Genomic DNA, 17,675 nt, shown 5'->3' on the forward strand with positions numbered 1-17,675 from the left:
GCCGATACCCGATACTTGCGGTATCGGAATGCTCAACACTAGTCTTAACACTCAATTTTTAACCATTTTTATATCACGTATTCAAGAGAGTTTCTTCTTGTTGTTCTTCTCTTTTCTCCACCTAGAAAAAAGATATTTGAGACTAGTTTTAGCTATTTACACATGATTTTAACCATTTTCTCCATACTTTACAGTTTCACATGTAGCATAGTGGACTAATACCATGCGATTTATCCTCTGAGGCAAGTTCTAATCCACCCCAGGACTCGAGAGCCATTTTTTTAATCTTTTACCTCATGATCCCCCCCGTGTCTTTTTATTTTTTAATCACATTTTTTTATACCAACACTCTTTTTATGGCATTTTAAACATCGTTTTTAATATGGTTGTAATAAAGTTTTATTGTTTTGTATGATTCATGTATATGTATCCGTGCTGACGTGTCACCTCCCTATTCTTGGCGCCTCCCCCTTTTTTTTTATGTGTATATATACCCCTGCAATGAACTTCTGTAACATACCCTGATGAAGTGAGCTGGGACTGGCTCAGGAAACGCGTTGGCAATAAAGATACCTTGAATTCTACCACAGCAGCGCAGTCTCTTATTGCACTACTTGTCTTCTCAAGATACTTCAAGAAGCATATTGTTCAGTGGTATACATTCACTAAATTAATGGCTGCTATTATACGTGGGGATGCCAGAACTACATAGGGAATGTGGCATTAAAAAAACACTGCAATATAAAAAGATCTCATTGATGACAATGCAAAGCAATTTTGTCAGTGGGTAAGTTTAGGCCTGTAAGAGAGTCAGCAATGGCTGTATGGAAAAGAGAAATTCAGCCATTCTCATGGGGTTACCGCGACAGTGTAGAGCCAGAAGACCACAGGATAAAACTGCTCCTACTCCGGAGCTGAGAAGAAGCACTTCTTCATTTTAAATGTGTTTATTTCTTCTGCAGAACAGGGGTTAATCAGCCATGTTGGAAATCCCTGTATTCACAGCTGAACTTCGTTAGCCACTCCATTCCCCTTTGTAATCTGTGCTCTGTTACAAATCCTTATTAGAGCAAGCATTTGCTGCATGGATAACAGTGGGAGAGGAGTACATATGAGAAAGGGAGTTGAAGGAGTTATTAGTGACTGTTGCATGGTTTGCATGTTGGGTTATTCCTTATCCTCTGTTTTGGTTTATTCCCCTACCTTCACACCCCTGTGCATTCCTCTCTTACATGTGCGTTAATATTTTACATGCATTGAGAATACTATTAACGCTTGTTTGGGTTGCCTTGTTTCCTTGTTTGTTGGGTTGGTATAATATGGTACACAGTAGCGCCCCCTCTTTCCTGGGTGGGGGAAGAGAACAGACAGAGTGCTAACTCAGGAGTTAAGTCAAGGTCGGAGACCCAGGCATCTTTGCTATCTGAAGTATCCTGGGGAGCAGGGTGAGCTAGGGCGCCCGCTAGTGTTAGGGAAAGGGAAGGAGTTCATGGTCCCGGGTCACCTGACAGCTGTGTCGTGATAGCCGTATTCCGGATAAAAATATCCAAATAGCTTCATTACAAAATAGAATGAAAATATATGATCCCAGTACTGCAAAACTGTAATAAATCCTATGCATTTCAGACAGAGCCATGAGGGAAGAGGAGGAGCATTAAACCCTTAAAGAGACAGTGAGATGTTGTCCCTAAGCCTGATGTAAGACTTCAGCCTGGAGTGATATTGAGCTAAAAGTCCAGTCAATTAGAGTCCAGATCCAAGAATGACTATAATGTAAAAGAGAAGTGTGTCATTACAGGATTAAAGGTCTGACGTGTGGGAGTGAGGAAACTGCTGAAATGTTGAGGAGTACATAGACAGGGGAAAAGCCATTCTTAGGTGGAGTAGAAAGAGAGAAGAGTCTCCTAATGCAGAGAGAGCATAAGGCCGGCAACACACTATAAAGAAATACGGACGAGTGAGAGGAGCAAAAACGATGCATTGCACTCGGACCAATGTTTCTCTATGGGGCAGCTCCCATCAGCCGTATATTTCTCAGCCATATTATACGGGCTATGAAAATCGCAGCATGCTGCGATTGGCAGTGTATTCCTCCAACAATACTCCAATGCAAGTATATGGGGGTGAAAAAAATACAGATTACACACAAACCAGATGTGTGACTTGCAAGAAATACGCACCGGTGTCCTTTAACAAAAGCAGGCAATTCAGTGCGCCATACAGTAAAATCACACTGACATGTTTAATAAAGAATGGAAAGAATAGATATAGACACATAGATTACATATATATATATATATATATATATATATACACACACACATGTCATTGAGACACACACACATGGGCACATAGCCATATGGGCTATTAAAAAGGCACTTTATTGAAAACTAACATGGTGTGCTGCTATCTTTTTTGATGGACTATATATGTATATTTATATATACCATATTTCCGGCTTTGTAAGATGCACTTTTTTTACCCCAAACTTGGGGGGAAAATGGGGGTGCGTCTTACAAAGAGGATATACATTACCAGGTGTAGGCCGCAGGGGTGTCCAGCTGTCCGTCAGCGCTGTGGGTGTCTCCGGGTGCCCAGCCGTGTCTCCACGTTCCCAGCGGTGTCTCCGGTTCCAATCCCGGGGCTCTGGCGACATTTTGCGACAGGCCAGAGCCCCGGGGCTCCCCCTCGGCTCCCTCTGTTTTGGCTCCGGCAATATGGCGGCCGCCGCCGGGGGCAGCGCATGCGCTGATGGTGATCTCGGGACAGATCTCACTGAAATCTCATCTCTCGAGATCTCAGTCCCGAGATCACCATCAGCGCATGCGCCGCCCCCGGCAGCCGCCATATTGCCGGAGCCCAAAACAGAGGGAACCGAGAGGGAGCCCCGGGGCTCTGGCCTATTGCAAAATGTCGCCAGAGCCCTGGGATTGGAACCAGAGACACTGCTGGGCACGTGGAGACATGGCTGGGCACCCGGAGACACCCACAGCGCTGACGGACACCCGGTAAATGTGGGCAGAGCCCCAGGCTGCTGCACAGACCCCCCTGGCAGCAGCGCAACCCCCCTGGTAGCAGCATGAGCCCCCTTGGCAGCAGTACAGTATATACAAATATATATATATATATATATATATATATATATATATATATATACAGTAGAGACCAAAAGTTTGGACACACCTTTTCATTCAAAGAGTTTTCTTTATTTTCATGACTATGAAAATTGTAGATTCACTCTGAGGGCATCAAAGCTATGAATTAACACATGTGGAATTATTCAATGAACAAAAAAGTGTAAAACAACTGAAAATATGTCTTATATTCTAGGTTCTTCAAAGTAGCCACATTTTGCTTTGATTACTGTTTTGCACAATCTTGGCATTCTCTTGATGAGCTTCAAGAGGTTGCCACCGGAAATGGTCTTCCAACAGTCTTGAAGGAGTTCCCAGAGATGCTTAGCACTTGTTGGCCCTTTTGCCTTCACTCTGCAGTCCAGCTCACCCCAAACCATCTCGATTAGGTTCAGGTCTGGTGACTGTGGAGGCCAGGTCATCTGGCATAGCACCCCATCACTCTCTTTCTTGGTCAAATAGCCCTTACACAGCCTGGAGGTGTGTTTGGGGTCATTGTCCTGTTAAAAAATAAATTATGGTCCCACTAAACGCAAACCGGATGGAATAGCATGCCGCTGCAAGATGCTGTGGTAGCCATGCTGGTTCAGTATGCCTTCAATTTTGATTAAATCCCCAACAGTGTCACCAGCAAAGCACCCCCACACCATCACACCTCCTCCTCCATGCTTCACGGTGGAAACCAGGCATTTAGAGTCCATCCGTTCACCTTTTCTGCATCGCACAAAGGCACGGTGGTTGGAAACAAAGATCTTTTCCTGTGGCACATCCTGTCAAAATGGCTGCCTCAATTACATGTGGAAACAGGTTCTTAATCAAGAGTCTTGTTCCATTACACAGCTTTGGTGGATCCAAATTTCTCAATAGCAGAATAGGTGCTCCATGTTTTAGAAAAAGGTTGTGAGCAGGAAGTCCTTGTGGCTCCAAGGAATTGAGGAACTCAGTTGGATAAAATAATGCTTGAGCAGGGTCTATTACTGTATCCACTGACTTGTAAGTTGTGCACACACCTGGAAGGAGATTTAGAATTTGAAGATTGATCTTGCTGACGCTGTCAATTTTGGGAGCTAGAATAGCCCTTTCACACAGCCAGACAGAATTTTTGAAGTGGAGTTGAATGTTTTGAAAAACCTTTGCTTTCAACTACTCAATGGAAGTCTCAATGCAACAAAAATTGCTTGGGAAGGTGATCTGTCCAGTGGTTGAGTTTACTGGTGCCTTGCCATCTCCAATAGTCAACAGCTGGCTCGAAAACAGTCCAGAAGAAATATCGCCTGTCATGTAGACCCTCATATTTGTGTTCAGTGACATTTTCTTTACTTTTCTCCAAAGGTACGATAAATAATAATAATCTTTATTTAGCGCTAACATATTCCACAGCGCTTTACAGTTTGCACATATTATCATCACTGTCCCCGATGGGGCTCACAATCTAAATTCCCTATCAGTATGTCTTTAGAATGTGGGAGGAAACCGGAGTACCCAGAGGAAACCCACGCAAACACGGGGAGAACATACAAACTCCTTGCAGATGTTGTCCTTGGTGGGATTCAAACCCAGGACCCCAGCGCTGCAAGGCTGCAGCGCTAACCACTGAGCCACCGTGCCGCCCCGATGCTTTGAGACAGGCATTGAGTTCGTCTGCAGGGGTTGATCTTGGAATAACAGGTAGTGTTTGGCAGAAGTCACCTGCCAAAACAAAAACTACTCCTCCCATGATATATTTGTTGCTACGCAGGTCATGCAGCAGTCTGTCCACTGCTTCCAGAGCCCTTTTGTGTGACATGGTGCATTCATCCCAAATGATGGCACTGCATTTTTTAAGCAATTTGGCCAGACCTGCTCCCTTGGCAATATTACACATGGGGCTGTCGCTATGAGACAGGTTAAGTGGTAGTTTGAATGTCGAATGTGCTGTCCTGCCACCTTTTAAAAGCGTAGCTGCAATTCCTGAAGATGCCACTGCAAGTGCAATCTTTTTTTGTTGTCGAAATTTTGCCAGGAGCAAGTTGATTACAAATGTCTTTCCTGTTCCACCTGAATCAATAGACAGCAACTAAAAGAGGACTCAAATCCTCCAAAAGTACAAAGGACAGCAGAAAAAAAGGCAGCACTGTACACACAGTGGAGATGCACAGCATCCAGGTTACCAGCCTATTAGTGATGCCCTTCTATTAGATCAGGCGGGCTGCCCAGCGCTATCAAGATGCATCCCATGTGAACAGGCACCACAGTTTACAAGACAATGAGCCTAGCTGCACCCTGATATTAAAGTGCTAAAAAAAAAAACACATATGAAATATGTGAGGTATTAGTCGATATTTTGGCCAAAGTATGCAAGCTCGCAATCCAACGTCAAGGATCCCCACACTTGCGAGTCCCTAACACTAATCCATATTAATAGACAGCAACTAAAAGATGACTCAAATCCTCCAAAAATACAAAGACAGCAGAAAAAAAGGCAGCAATATATTTACCTGCCTAGGCCTCCAGCCAAATGCACTTCAGGGTGCAGCAGGCCCATGTGGTTAAGATGGCAGTATCACAGGTGCAAAAATACTGATGAGACAGCCACTCACTACCTACCAATCCATGGAGGGGGTGGCTGCTTAGTATATGATTGCACAATGAGGACTTGTATGTAGCACTGTTCACACAGTGGAGATGCACAGCATCCAGGTTACCAGCCTATTAGTGGCGCCCTTCTATTAGATCAGGCGGGCTGCCCAGTGCTATCAAGATGCATCCCATGTGGACAGGCACCACAGTTTACAAGACAATGGGCCTAGCTGCACCCTGGACCAGGCTACGCTTATACTGCCCACTGTTAAGATTTTTCTGCGTTACAGCAGCATTCTGATTATCTGATTACCGGATTTACCAAAGAGAATCATAAAAAGTGCCCTCCTCTAAACTGCATTCAAACAAACTAGCACGTAACTGATGAAAGTCTATACTGACCGAAACGTTTTCTGGTACTACAATAAATTGTCTCACTAAGCATTAAGCTGAGTGCCAGGTTTTCATTTATTCCAAATGGTTTGGGAACCTAACTTTGCACCATTACAGTAGTGCACACGGTGTTTTCTCTTCATCAGTATTTTTGCACCTGTGTTAATGCCATCTTAACCACATGGGCCTGCTGCACCCTGAAGTGTATTTGACTGGAGGTCTAGGCAGGTAAATACATTGCTGACTTTTTTTCTGCTGTCTCCTGTTCCACATGGAGCATCAAGGAAGACAATCCCACCTTTGTTGGTTTCACTGAAACTTAAAATGTAGTTATAGGCATCCCTTTGATCTGGTACCAATATTGGCTCGCTCTGAAACACAAATGCTGTCAGTTCATCAATATTGTAGTTTGTTTCTATGAAAATCTCCCTACACATTTGGATGCCTTCAGGATTTCTTATTGGAGCAGGCAAACCAAGCAACTGTAAGGCTTTTCCTGACATTGCTATGCACTGATCTTCAAGGAGCATTAAAGTTTCATTGAACATTTCCTCAGTGAAGTTGATGAGTTGCTGAGGATTTTCCCTTCTAATCTGCATGAGGATGTCCTCACTGAGATCATTTTTGTACTTTGTCCAAATCTCAAGAGGATTTGAAATGCTACAGGCTGTTACAATAATAGCATAGAGGTGTCTTAGTCGCTTTGGGGTTTGTGTGGCTGCTGCTTCACTGAGGGTCATGTCCCAGTATCCATCATTTTCCTGAAGTCCTTTTCTTTGTCAAGCTTCCCTGAGTGTTTCACACACATGGTCTCCGACGGTCTTCAGATCAGAAAATTATGTAGGGCCTTTGACAACATGAAGTAACATGCGCAGGTAGAAGCACTCTACATTTGATGGATGAACAGTGTAGACGCGACCAAGAGTATCAGTTGCTTTCATCCCTGGATAGCCTTCCATATCAAGTCCCCGTTTCCTCCGTTCCAGTGTTTTTCTGGAGGCATTCAAAGAGTAGTACTTTGGTAAATCACAGTAGAGAATTGTTTTTGCAAAAGGGTCTTGTTGACACAGCTCAAAATGCCAAGAGGGTGGCCTTAGGTGGTGTCAGGAGCTGCTGCTGCAAGTTTGCTGGGTTAAAGTAAATTCTCTGTCCATTTTCCAAGTGCACACTCAGATGCACAACTTGTGGGTAGCGCTCATTAGTGGAGAATCCTAGTTTTCTCTAAACAGCTTCATTGCTGCTTATGTACCTGCCCATCTGGAATGCCTCCACTTCATCAATAATAGGTCCATTTTTCTGCAGTTCAAAAACTGCTTGATCACTTCCTTTGTGGACATATTTACAGATATACTTTACAGAGTGGCAAGATTCAACATTTATGTGGGCCTGGAAGATTTTTGACAGCAAAGGGTTGTAAGGCACTACCCACCTGTTGTCAATTTCTATCTCTTGGAGTGATGATCCAACATGCATTTTGAGCTTTGCTGTGAAACCACCATCCCCTGGCTTTCTTCTTCGGTAGACTGGATATCCATCTTGTCCTGTTTGGGTTTCTTGGACCAGGGATCGTGGGTAATGCTTTGAACACCTGCAATCAATCATACAGGGAGATTTTTTGCTGAGACTCCCACATGGACTATGGATCAGGTTTTTTGTGATGGTGTCAAACAGAAATGGATCAATCTGAAGGTCTGGCAATTCAGCACTGATGATATTGTCAATTTCGGTAGGCTGTATTTTTTGCTTCAGCCAGATCAAGATATGGGCATGAGGAAGGCCTCTTTTTTGCCATTCAACTGAATACATCCAGCACTGCGTCTCACCATAAATATGTGATTTTGTGATGAGATTAGTCATTTTTGAAAGTTTCTGTTTGAAAACCCGAGCAATAAGGTCATGGTGATTCACTATTTTTTGGCCCGGCAACAGATGCCCTTCAATTTCCTCCCAGGCACGATTGCAAGTAAAGGTGATGAAAAGATCTGGACCGTCATACTTTCTCACATAAGTCATTGCATCCTGTGTGTATTCATGCATGTGTCGTGGGCTTCCAGTGACAGTTGATGGAAGAATAACCATTTTCCCCAACTCTTTTGGATCAGCATCATTTGCAACAACATCTCTAAGGTGAATATATTCTTCTGCCCTGAGCTTCTTTTGATTTAGTCGGATATATAATAGATGTTCACTCTCAATCTTTGCATACATGTCAACAATAAATTGGTGAAAGAGGTGTTTGCATTTTAACCCCTTCACCCCCAAGGGTGGTTTGCACGTTCATAACTGGGCCAATTTTTACAATTCTGACCACTGTACATTTATGAGGTCATAACTCTGGAACGCTTCCATGGATCCTGGTGATTCTGACACTGTTTTCTCGTGACATATTGTACTTCATGTTAGTGGTAAAATTTCATTCAAATAACTTGCGTTTATCTGTGAGAAAAACGGAAATTTGGCAAAAATTTTGAATATTTCGCAATTTTCCAACTTTGAATTTTTATGCCCTTAAATCACAGAGATACAGCACACAAAAAACTTGATAACTAACATTTTCCACATGTTTACTTTACATCAGCACAATTTTGGAACCAAAATTTTTTTTTGTTAGGAAGTTATAAGGGTTAAAAGTTGACCAGCGATTTCTCATTTTTACAACACCATTTTATTTTTTGGACCACATCACATTTGAAGCCACTTTGAGGGGTCTATATCAGGGTTTCCCAACTCCAGTCCTCAAGGCACACCAACAGATCATGTTTTCAGGATTTCCTTTGTATTGCACAGGTGAAGCAATTATCACCTGAGCAATACTAAGGAAATCCTGAAAACATGATCTGTTGGTGTGCCTTGAGGACTGGAGTTGGGAAACCCTGGTCTATATGATAGAAAATACCCAAAAGTGACACCATTCTAAAAACTGCACCCCATAAGGTGCTCAAAACCACATTCATGAAGTTTATTAACCCTTTAGGTGCGTCACAGGAATTTTTTTGAATATTTAAAAAAAATGAACATCTAACTTTTTTTCACAAAACAAATACTTCAGGTTCATTTTTTTTATTTTACCAAGGGTAACAGGAGAAATTGGACTGCAAAAGTTATTGTGCAATTTGTCCTGAGTACGCTGATACCTGTTATGTGGGGGAATGACTGTTTCGGTGCATGGCAGAGCTCAGAATGGAAGGAGCGCCGTTTGACCTTTTCAATGCAAAATTGGCTGGAATTCAGATCGGACGCCATGTCACGTTTGGAGAGTCCCTGATGTACCTAAACAGTGGAAACCCCCTACAAGTGACCCCATTTTGGAAACTTGACCTCCCAAGGAACTTATCTAGATATGTGGTGAGAACTTTGGACCCATAAGGGCTTTACAGAAGTTTATAACGTACAGCGGTACAATTAAAAAATCATATTTTTTCCACAAAAATGATCTTTTCACCCCAATTTTTATTTTCCCAAGGGTAACAGGACCCAAAAAGTTATTGTGCAATTTGTCCTGAGTACGCTGATACCCCATATGTGGGGGTAAACCTCTATTTGGGCGCATGGCAGAGCTCGGAAGGGAAGCAGCGCCATTTGACGTTTTTGGCTGGAATTGAGATCGGACACCATGTCGCGATTGGAAAACCCCTGATGTACCAAAACAGTGGAAACCCCCCACAAATGACACCATTTTGGAAACTAGACCCGCTAAGGAACTTATCTAGATGTGTGGTGAGAACTTTGAACCAACAAGGGTTTCACAGAAGCTTATAACATAAAGCCGTACAATTAAAAAATCATATTTTTTCCACAAAAATGATCTTTTCACCCTCAATTCTTATTTTTCCAAGGGTAACAGGACCCTAACAGTTATTGTGCAATTTGTCCTGAGTACGCTGATACCCCACATGTGGGGGTAAACCACTATTTGGGCGCATGGCAGAGCTCGGAAGGGAAGCAGCGCCATTTGACGTTTTTGGCTGGAATTGAGATCGGACACCATGTCGCGATTGGAAAACCCCTGATGTACCTAAACAGTGGAAACCCCACACAAGTGACACCATTTTGTAAACTAGACCCCCCAAGGAACTTATCTAGATGTGTGGTGAGCACTTTGAACCCCCCCAGTGCTTCACAGAAGTTTATAACGCCCATGCGTGAAAATAAAAAATTTGTATTTTTTCCACAAACATGATCTTTTTCCCAAGGGTACCAGGATAAATTGGACCCCAAAAGTTGTTGTCCAATTTGTCCTGAGTATGCTGATACCCCATATGTGGGAGAAAACTACTGTATGGGCACACAACGGGGCTCGGAAGGGAAGTAGTGACGTTTTGGAATGCAGACTTTGATGGAATGGTCTGCGGGTGTCGTGTTGCCTTTGGAGAGCCCCTAATGTACCTAAACAGTGGAAACCCCCCACAAATGACCCCATTTGGAAAACTAGACCCCCTAAGGAACTTATCTAGATGTGAGGTGAGCACGTTCAACCCCCAAGGGCTTCACAGAAGTTTATAATGCCCGGGCATGAAAATAAATAAATCATATTTTTTCCACAAACATGATCAATTAGTCCCCAATTTTTTTATTTTCCCAAGGGTAACAGGAGAAATTGAACCCCAAAAGTTGTTGTCCAGTTTGTCCTGAGTACGCTGACACCCCATATCTGGGAGAAAACTACTGTATGGGCACACGTCGGGGCTCGGAAGGGAAGTAGTGACGTTTTGGAATGCAGACTTTGATGGAATGGTCTGCGGGTATCATGTTGCCTTTGGAGAGCCCTTAATGTACCTAAACAGTGGAAACCCCCCACAAATGACCCCATTTTGGAAACGAGACCCCCTAAGGAACTTATCTAGATGTGTGGTGAGCACTTTGAACCCCCAAGGGCTTCACAGAAGTTTATAATGCCCGGGCATGAAAATAAAAAAATTGTATTTTTTCCACAAACATGATCAATTAGTCCCCAATTTTTTTATTTTCCCAAGGGTAACAGGAGAAATTGAACCCCAAAAGTTGTTGTCCAATTTGTCCTGAGTACGCTGATGCCCCATGTGTGGGAGAAAACTACTGTATGGACACACGTCGGGGCTCGGAAGGGAAGTAGTGACTTTTTGGAATGCAGACTTTGAGGGAATGTTCTGCGGGTGTCGTGTTGCCTTTGGAGAGCCCCTAATGTACCTAAACAGTGGAAACCCCCCACAAATGACCCCATTTTGGAAACGAGACCCCCTAAGGAACTTATCTAGATGTGTGGTGAGCACTTTTAACCCCCAAGGGCTTCACAGAAGTTTATAATGCCCGGGCATGAAAATAAAAAAATTGTATTTTTTCCACAAACATAGAATCATAGAATCATAGAATCGTAGAGTTGGAAGGGACCTCCTGGGCCATCTGGTCCAACCCCCTGCTAAAAACAGGATTCGCTAAATCATCCCAGTTAGATGTCTGTCCAGCCTCTGTTTGAAGACTTCCATTGAAGGAGAACTCACCACTTCTCGTGGCAGCCTGTTCCACTCATTGATCACTCTAACTGTCAAAAAGTTTTTTCTAATATCTAATCTGTGTCTCCTCCCATTCAGCTTCATCCCATTGCTTCTAGTCTTTCCTTGTGCAAATGAGAATAAAGTTGATCCTTCTACAATGTGACAGCCCTTTAGATATTTGTAGACAGCTATTAAGTCTCCTCTCAGTCTTCTCTTTTGCAAACTAAACATTCCCAAATCCTGCAACCTTTCCTCATAAGACAGGGTTTGCAGACCGGTCACCATTCTGGTCGCTCTTTTCTGAACTTGCTCCAGTTTGTTGATGTCTTTTTTAAAATGTGGTGCCCAAAATTGGAGACAATATTCCAGATGAGGTCTGACCAAAGAGGAGTAGAGGGAAATAATTACTTCACGTGATCTAGACTGTATGCTTCTGTTAATACATCCTAGAATTGCATTTGCCTTTTTTGCTGCTGCATCACACTGTTGACTCATATTCAGTCTGTGATCTATCAGTATACCCAAGTCTTTTTCACATGTGCTGTCACTTAGCCCTATTCCTCCCATTCTATATATGCTTTTTTCATTTTTATTGCCCAGATGTAGTACTTTGCATTTCTCCCTGTTAAAAACCATTCTGTTAGTTGCTGCCCACTTCTCCAGTTTATTTAAATCTTTTTGAATCCTCTCTCTCTCTTTTGTCCCCAATTTTTTCATTTTCCCAAGGGTAACAGGAGAAATTGGACCCCAAAAGTTGTTGTCCAATTTGTCATGAGTACGCTGACACCCCTTATGTGGGAGAAAACTACTGTATGGACACACGTCGGGGCTCGGAAGGGAAGCAGTGACGTTTTGGAATGCAGACTTTGATGGAATGGTCTGCGGGTGTCATGTGCGTTTGGAGAGCCCCTGATGTACCTAAACTATTGAAACTCCCCACAAGTGACCCCATTTTGGACACTAGACCCCCACGGAACTTATCTTGATGTGTGGTGAGCACTTTGAACCCCCAAGTGCTTCATAGAAGTTCATAACGCTCGGACGTGAAAATAAAAAAATCATTTTTTTCCACAAAAATGATATTTTTGCCCCCAATTTTTTATTTTCCTAAGGGTAACAGGAGAAATTGGACCCCAAATATTGTTTTGCAATTTGTCTTGAGTAGGCTGATACCCTACATGTGGGGGTAAAACACTGTTTGGGCGCATGGCAGAGCTTGGAAGGGAAGGAGCACCATTTGACTTTTTCAACTTAGAATTGGCTGGAATTGAGATCAGACACCATGTTGCATTTGGAGAGCCCCTGTTGTGCCCAAACAGTTAAACCCCCAATTCTAACTCCAACCCGAACCCGAACACACCCCTAACCCTAATCTCAGCCCTAACCCTAACCCTAACCCTAGCCCTAGCCCTAACCCTAACCCTAACCCTAGCCCTAACCCTAACCCTAATGAAAAATGGAAATAAATACTTTTCTTTATTTTATTATTTTCCCTCACTAAGGGGGTGATAACGGGGGGTTTGATTTACTATTTATGGCGGTTTTTATATTTGGCAGCTATCGCACGCTAAAAGACGCTTTTTATTGTAAAAATAGTTTTTGCATCACCACATATTGAGAGCTATAATTTTTCCGTATTTTGACCCACCGAGTCATGTGGGGTCTTATTTTTTGCAGGACGAGTTGACGTTTTTATTGGTACCATTTTCGGGCATGTGACATTTTTTGATCGCTTTTTATTCCGATTTTTGGGACGCAGAATGAACAAAAACCAGCGTTTCATGAATTTCTTTTGGGGGGGTGCGTTTACACCGTTCCGCGTGCGGTAAAATTGATAAAGCGGTTTTATTCTTCGGGTCAGTATGGTTACAGCGATACCTCATTTAGGTGGGTTTTTTTTGTTTTGTCGGTTTTATGCAATGAAAACTATTTTATAGAAAAAATAATTATTTTTGCATCGCTTTATTCTGCGAGCTATAACTTTTTTATTTTTTCGTTGATGATGCTGTTTGGCAGCTCAATTTTTGCGGGACAAGATGACGTTTTCAGCGGTACCATGGATATTTATATGCGTCTTTTTGATCGCGCGTTATTACACTTTTTGTTTGGCAGTATGATAATAAATCATTATTTTTTGCTTCGTTTCTTATTTTTATTTTTTAAGGGGTTCGCTAAAGGGGTTAACTAATGGGACAGTTTTATAGGGCGGGTCGTTACGGACGCGGCGATACCTAATATGTGTACTTTTATTGTTTGTTTTTTTTACTTCCAAAAAATGGATTTATTTGGGGGAAATTTTTTTTTTTTTCTAATTTATTTGGCGATTTTTTTAAAATTATTTCAACACTTTTTTATTTTTTTTTTAACTTTATTAAATAGTCCCAGGTGGGACATCACTGTCCTGTGACAGTTCGCTGATCTGTCACATTACAGATCACTGTGACAGATCAGCGATCTGTCACAGGCAGTGCAGAAGGCTTCCTCATGCCTGCACTTTGCAGGCACTGAGGAAGCCAGCTTCCTGCAGGCCCCCGAAGGCCCCTGTCGCCATCTTGGATTTGGGGGTCTGCAGGAAAGGAGCCCCCCGCAGCAGCGCTGCACATTGCGCTGCCGTTGGGGGCTCAGGGAAGCACGGAGGGAGCCCCCTCCCTGCCGATGCTTCCCTTTAACCCCGGTACACCGCGATCATGTTTGATCGCGGTGTGCAAGGGGTTAACGTGTCGGGGGCGGTCCGTGACCGCCCCTGACACATTGTGCCGGGTGTCAGCTGTGATAATCAGCTGACACCCGGCCGCGATCAGCGGCGCTCACCACGTGGGCGCCGCTGATCGCGGTAGACGTACTATCCCGTCCATGGGCATAGAGGCCCGGATCCCATGGACGGGATAGTACGTTGGATGTCAGGAAGGGGTTAAGATGTGATTTTCCTCTGCAAATCTTGTCTTTATTATTATTATTATTATTACATGATCCTATATGCATAGAAGTCCATGGCAGACACTTTTTTTCCTGAAGGGTTGCCTGTTGTAGGATCTGTCTGAGGTATTCCAAAGTGATAGTCATCCTGTCCCTGCCAAAAGATGATTGGATATTGCAGTGCATCGTAGGACCTGTGAGTTTTTGCTACTCGTTGCAAACTATTGTTCCTTTTCTGAAGCACAATGTCACGGCTTTGAAAATCATTACCTACAATCAAGATGGCAACCTCATCAAATGTGGGAGCATTGAAACATCGCTGATGTTCAGCTTGTGTTGTTTTGTCAGCTCGAATGACAACCTTGTAATCGTCATTTGGCATGCACTCAATTGCAATCTTGAAAAGTTGAGCATATGGATTGTTGGAGTGAAGGAACTGCTGCAAAATAGTGACAATATCAAGGCGAGTGTTAGGAATTAAAAAGCATCTCCACTGAGCCTCTGCTTCTGCATTTCCCATGAAGAAGAGTTGAAGAAATTGAGGTTCTTCTCCTTTGTAACGGAAGCAGTGAGCCAATTGAGTGGTAAACCTGTCCTTGAACTTTAAATGTCGGCATAAATCCTGTTGTAAACATTTCTTTTATTGCACCAAATTATGCCATTTGGAAGCAGGAGTTGTACTTCCTGATGTTGTCCAAGAAATACTTTGATATTGTACTGGTACCTGTCATCAGAGACTTTAGGGGATCTGGTGGTGACAGGAGAGGTGGAAGTTTTATCTTGCCATTTGCACAGCATGAACCTGGCGGTTCATTTTTCCATTTCAGGGCACTGCAGTACATGCAGACTACATCCATTTTTCCTATCTGAACTTTAGGATTATCCTGATAGTTTATGTGTGACTGGTAACAAAAGGCAGCATGTTTCAAATCTCCAACCATTTCCTGTGCACTAGTGGAAGAAATAGCAATTCTCTTAGTGGCAAGTCGGCCTTCTCTCTGCTGAGATGACTCATTGGCCCTTAAGGAAGCAGCTCTTCTTCTCTTATCTGCAAGCCTCGCTTCCCTCTCCTCAGAAAGTTCATTGGCCCTTGAGGAAGCAGCTCTTGTTTTCATGTCTGCAAGCCTCGCTTCTCTCTCCTCAGAAAGTTCATTGGCTCTTGAGGAAGCAGCTCTTCTGTTCATGTCTGCAAGCCTGACTTCCCTCTCCTCAGAAAGTTAATTGGCCCTTGAGGAAGCAGCTCTTGTTTTCATGTCTGCAAGCCTCGCTTCCCTCTCCTCAGAAAGTTCATTGGCCCTTGAGGAAGCAGCTCTTGTTTTCGTGTCTGCAAGCCTCACTTCCCTTTCCTCAGGAAGTTCATTGGCTCTTGAGGAACAGCTGCTATTCTCATTTGTGTCAGCCTTATTTCTTGATCTTCACATTTTTCTTTGGCCCGTAATGCAGCTTTTCTTTTTGCATCAGCTGACATTTGTGCCATGGACTTCCTTTTCTTATGAGGCATTATTGTTGTAAATATAGTCTGTAAGTGGCAGTTTCTATATCCTCTCACATAGAGGTACTGTGACTGACATCAGCCTTTCCACCAACACACCCTAAGGGCAGTTTCACATGTCAGTGTCTCCGGTACGTGTAGTGACAGTTTTCTCACGTACCAGAGACACTGACACACGTAGACACATTCTAATGAATGTGTCTATGCAGATGTCAGCGTGTTTTCACGGACCGTGTGTCCGTGTGCAAAACACGCTGAAATGTCCGTTTTTGTGCAACAGCACGGATCACATGGACCAATACAAGTCAATGGGTCCGTGTAAACACGTACCACACACGGATGATGTCCATGTGCTGTCCATGTGCGATCCGTGTGCGTTTTTAAAAGTCAAAGGGTTAACATTGAAACTAATTTTTCCAAAACACGGACACGGACACACGGACAGCATACGGACAGCACACGGACAGCACACGGATGGTACACACAGACATACGGATAGCACATGGATGTCACACGGATGGCATATGTATGCACATGGACACATGGACATAGATAGCTCCGGTAACGGTTTTTCCGGTACAGGAATCATCTGGATGTGTGAAGCTGCCCTTACTGACATGCTATTACCTCACACAAGCTTTGTTTTACTGAGAATGTCCTTTGTTGCCTATAATAACCAATCAGAGCTCAGAATTATTAACTGTAGCAAAATAGAAGCTGAACTGTGATTGGTTGCTATGGGCAGCCTGATAAATCCACAGCAAACAGGAAGCCCTCCCCTGGCAGTATATATAAGCTCACACATACACATAATAGACAGGTCATGTGACTAACAGCTGCCGTATTTCCTATATGGTACATTTGTTGCTCTTGTAGTTTGTCTGCTTAGTAATCATATTTTTACTTTTTGAAGGATAATACCAGACTTGTGTGTGTTTTAGGGAGAGTTTCATGTGTCAAGTTGTGTGTGTTGAGTTGCGTGTGGCGACATCCATGTAGCGACTTTTGTGAGATGAGTTTTGTGTGGCGGCATGCTTGTAGCAACTTTTTGTGTGTCGAGTTGCATGTGACAGGTTAGTGTAGCAAGTTGTGTGCAGCAAGTTTTGAGCATGGCAAGTTTTGCGCGTGGTGAGTTTCATGTGTGGTGCGTTTTGAATATGTGCACGTTTTGTGTGAGGCAACTTTTGCATGTGTTGCAAATTGCATGTGGCAATTTTTCCGCGTGTGCAAGTTTTGCGTGTGGCAAGTTTTCCATGAGGTGAGTTTTGCATGTGTGGCGAGTTTTGCGTGAGCCTAGTTTTGCATGTGGCAAATTTTGCGCGTGGCGAGTTTTGAGTGGTGACTTTTGTGTTTCGACTTTTATGTGGCGAGGTTGGTGTATGTGTGGTGAAATGTGTGCTGAGGGTGGTATATGTGTTGAAGCACGTGGTAGTGTGTGGCGCATTCTGTGTGTGTGTTCATATCCCCGTGTGTGGTGAGTAACCCATGTCAGGGCCCCACCTTAGCAACTGTACGGTATATACTCTTTGGCGCCATCACTCTCAGTCCCCTTTGTTCACATCTGGTAGCTGTCAATTTGCCTCCAACACTTTTCCTTTCACTTTTTCCCATTATGTAAATAGGGGCAAAATTGTTTGGTGACTTGGAACGCACGGGGTTAAAATTTCGCCTCACAACATAGCCTATGATGCTCTCGAGTTCCAGACATGT

General features: G+C 43.3%; 1 protein-coding gene across 1 annotated transcript; it reads right to left on the reverse strand.

Annotated features, from left to right (window-relative positions):
• Nucleotides 1–7,307: 7,307 nt before the first annotated feature.
• Nucleotides 7,308–15,974, reverse strand: LOC141084416 (uncharacterized). Its single transcript, XM_073569142.1, has 4 exons — nt 15,811–15,974; nt 15,155–15,221; nt 14,748–15,095; nt 7,308–8,336 (listed from the first exon to the last, which is right to left on the reverse strand). The coding sequence occupies exons 1-4, from the start codon at nt 15,972–15,974 to the stop codon at nt 7,308–7,310; spliced, it is 1,608 nt and encodes a 535-aa protein (XP_073425243.1).
• Nucleotides 15,975–17,675: the final 1,701 nt, after the last annotated feature.

The sequence above is a fragment of the Dendrobates tinctorius genome, unplaced genomic scaffold, assembly GCF_039654945.1.
Source record: "Dendrobates tinctorius isolate UK_male_01 unplaced genomic scaffold, ASM3965494v1 ptg000022l, whole genome shotgun sequence".
Taxonomy (NCBI): Eukaryota; Metazoa; Chordata; class Amphibia; order Anura; family Dendrobatidae; genus Dendrobates; species Dendrobates tinctorius.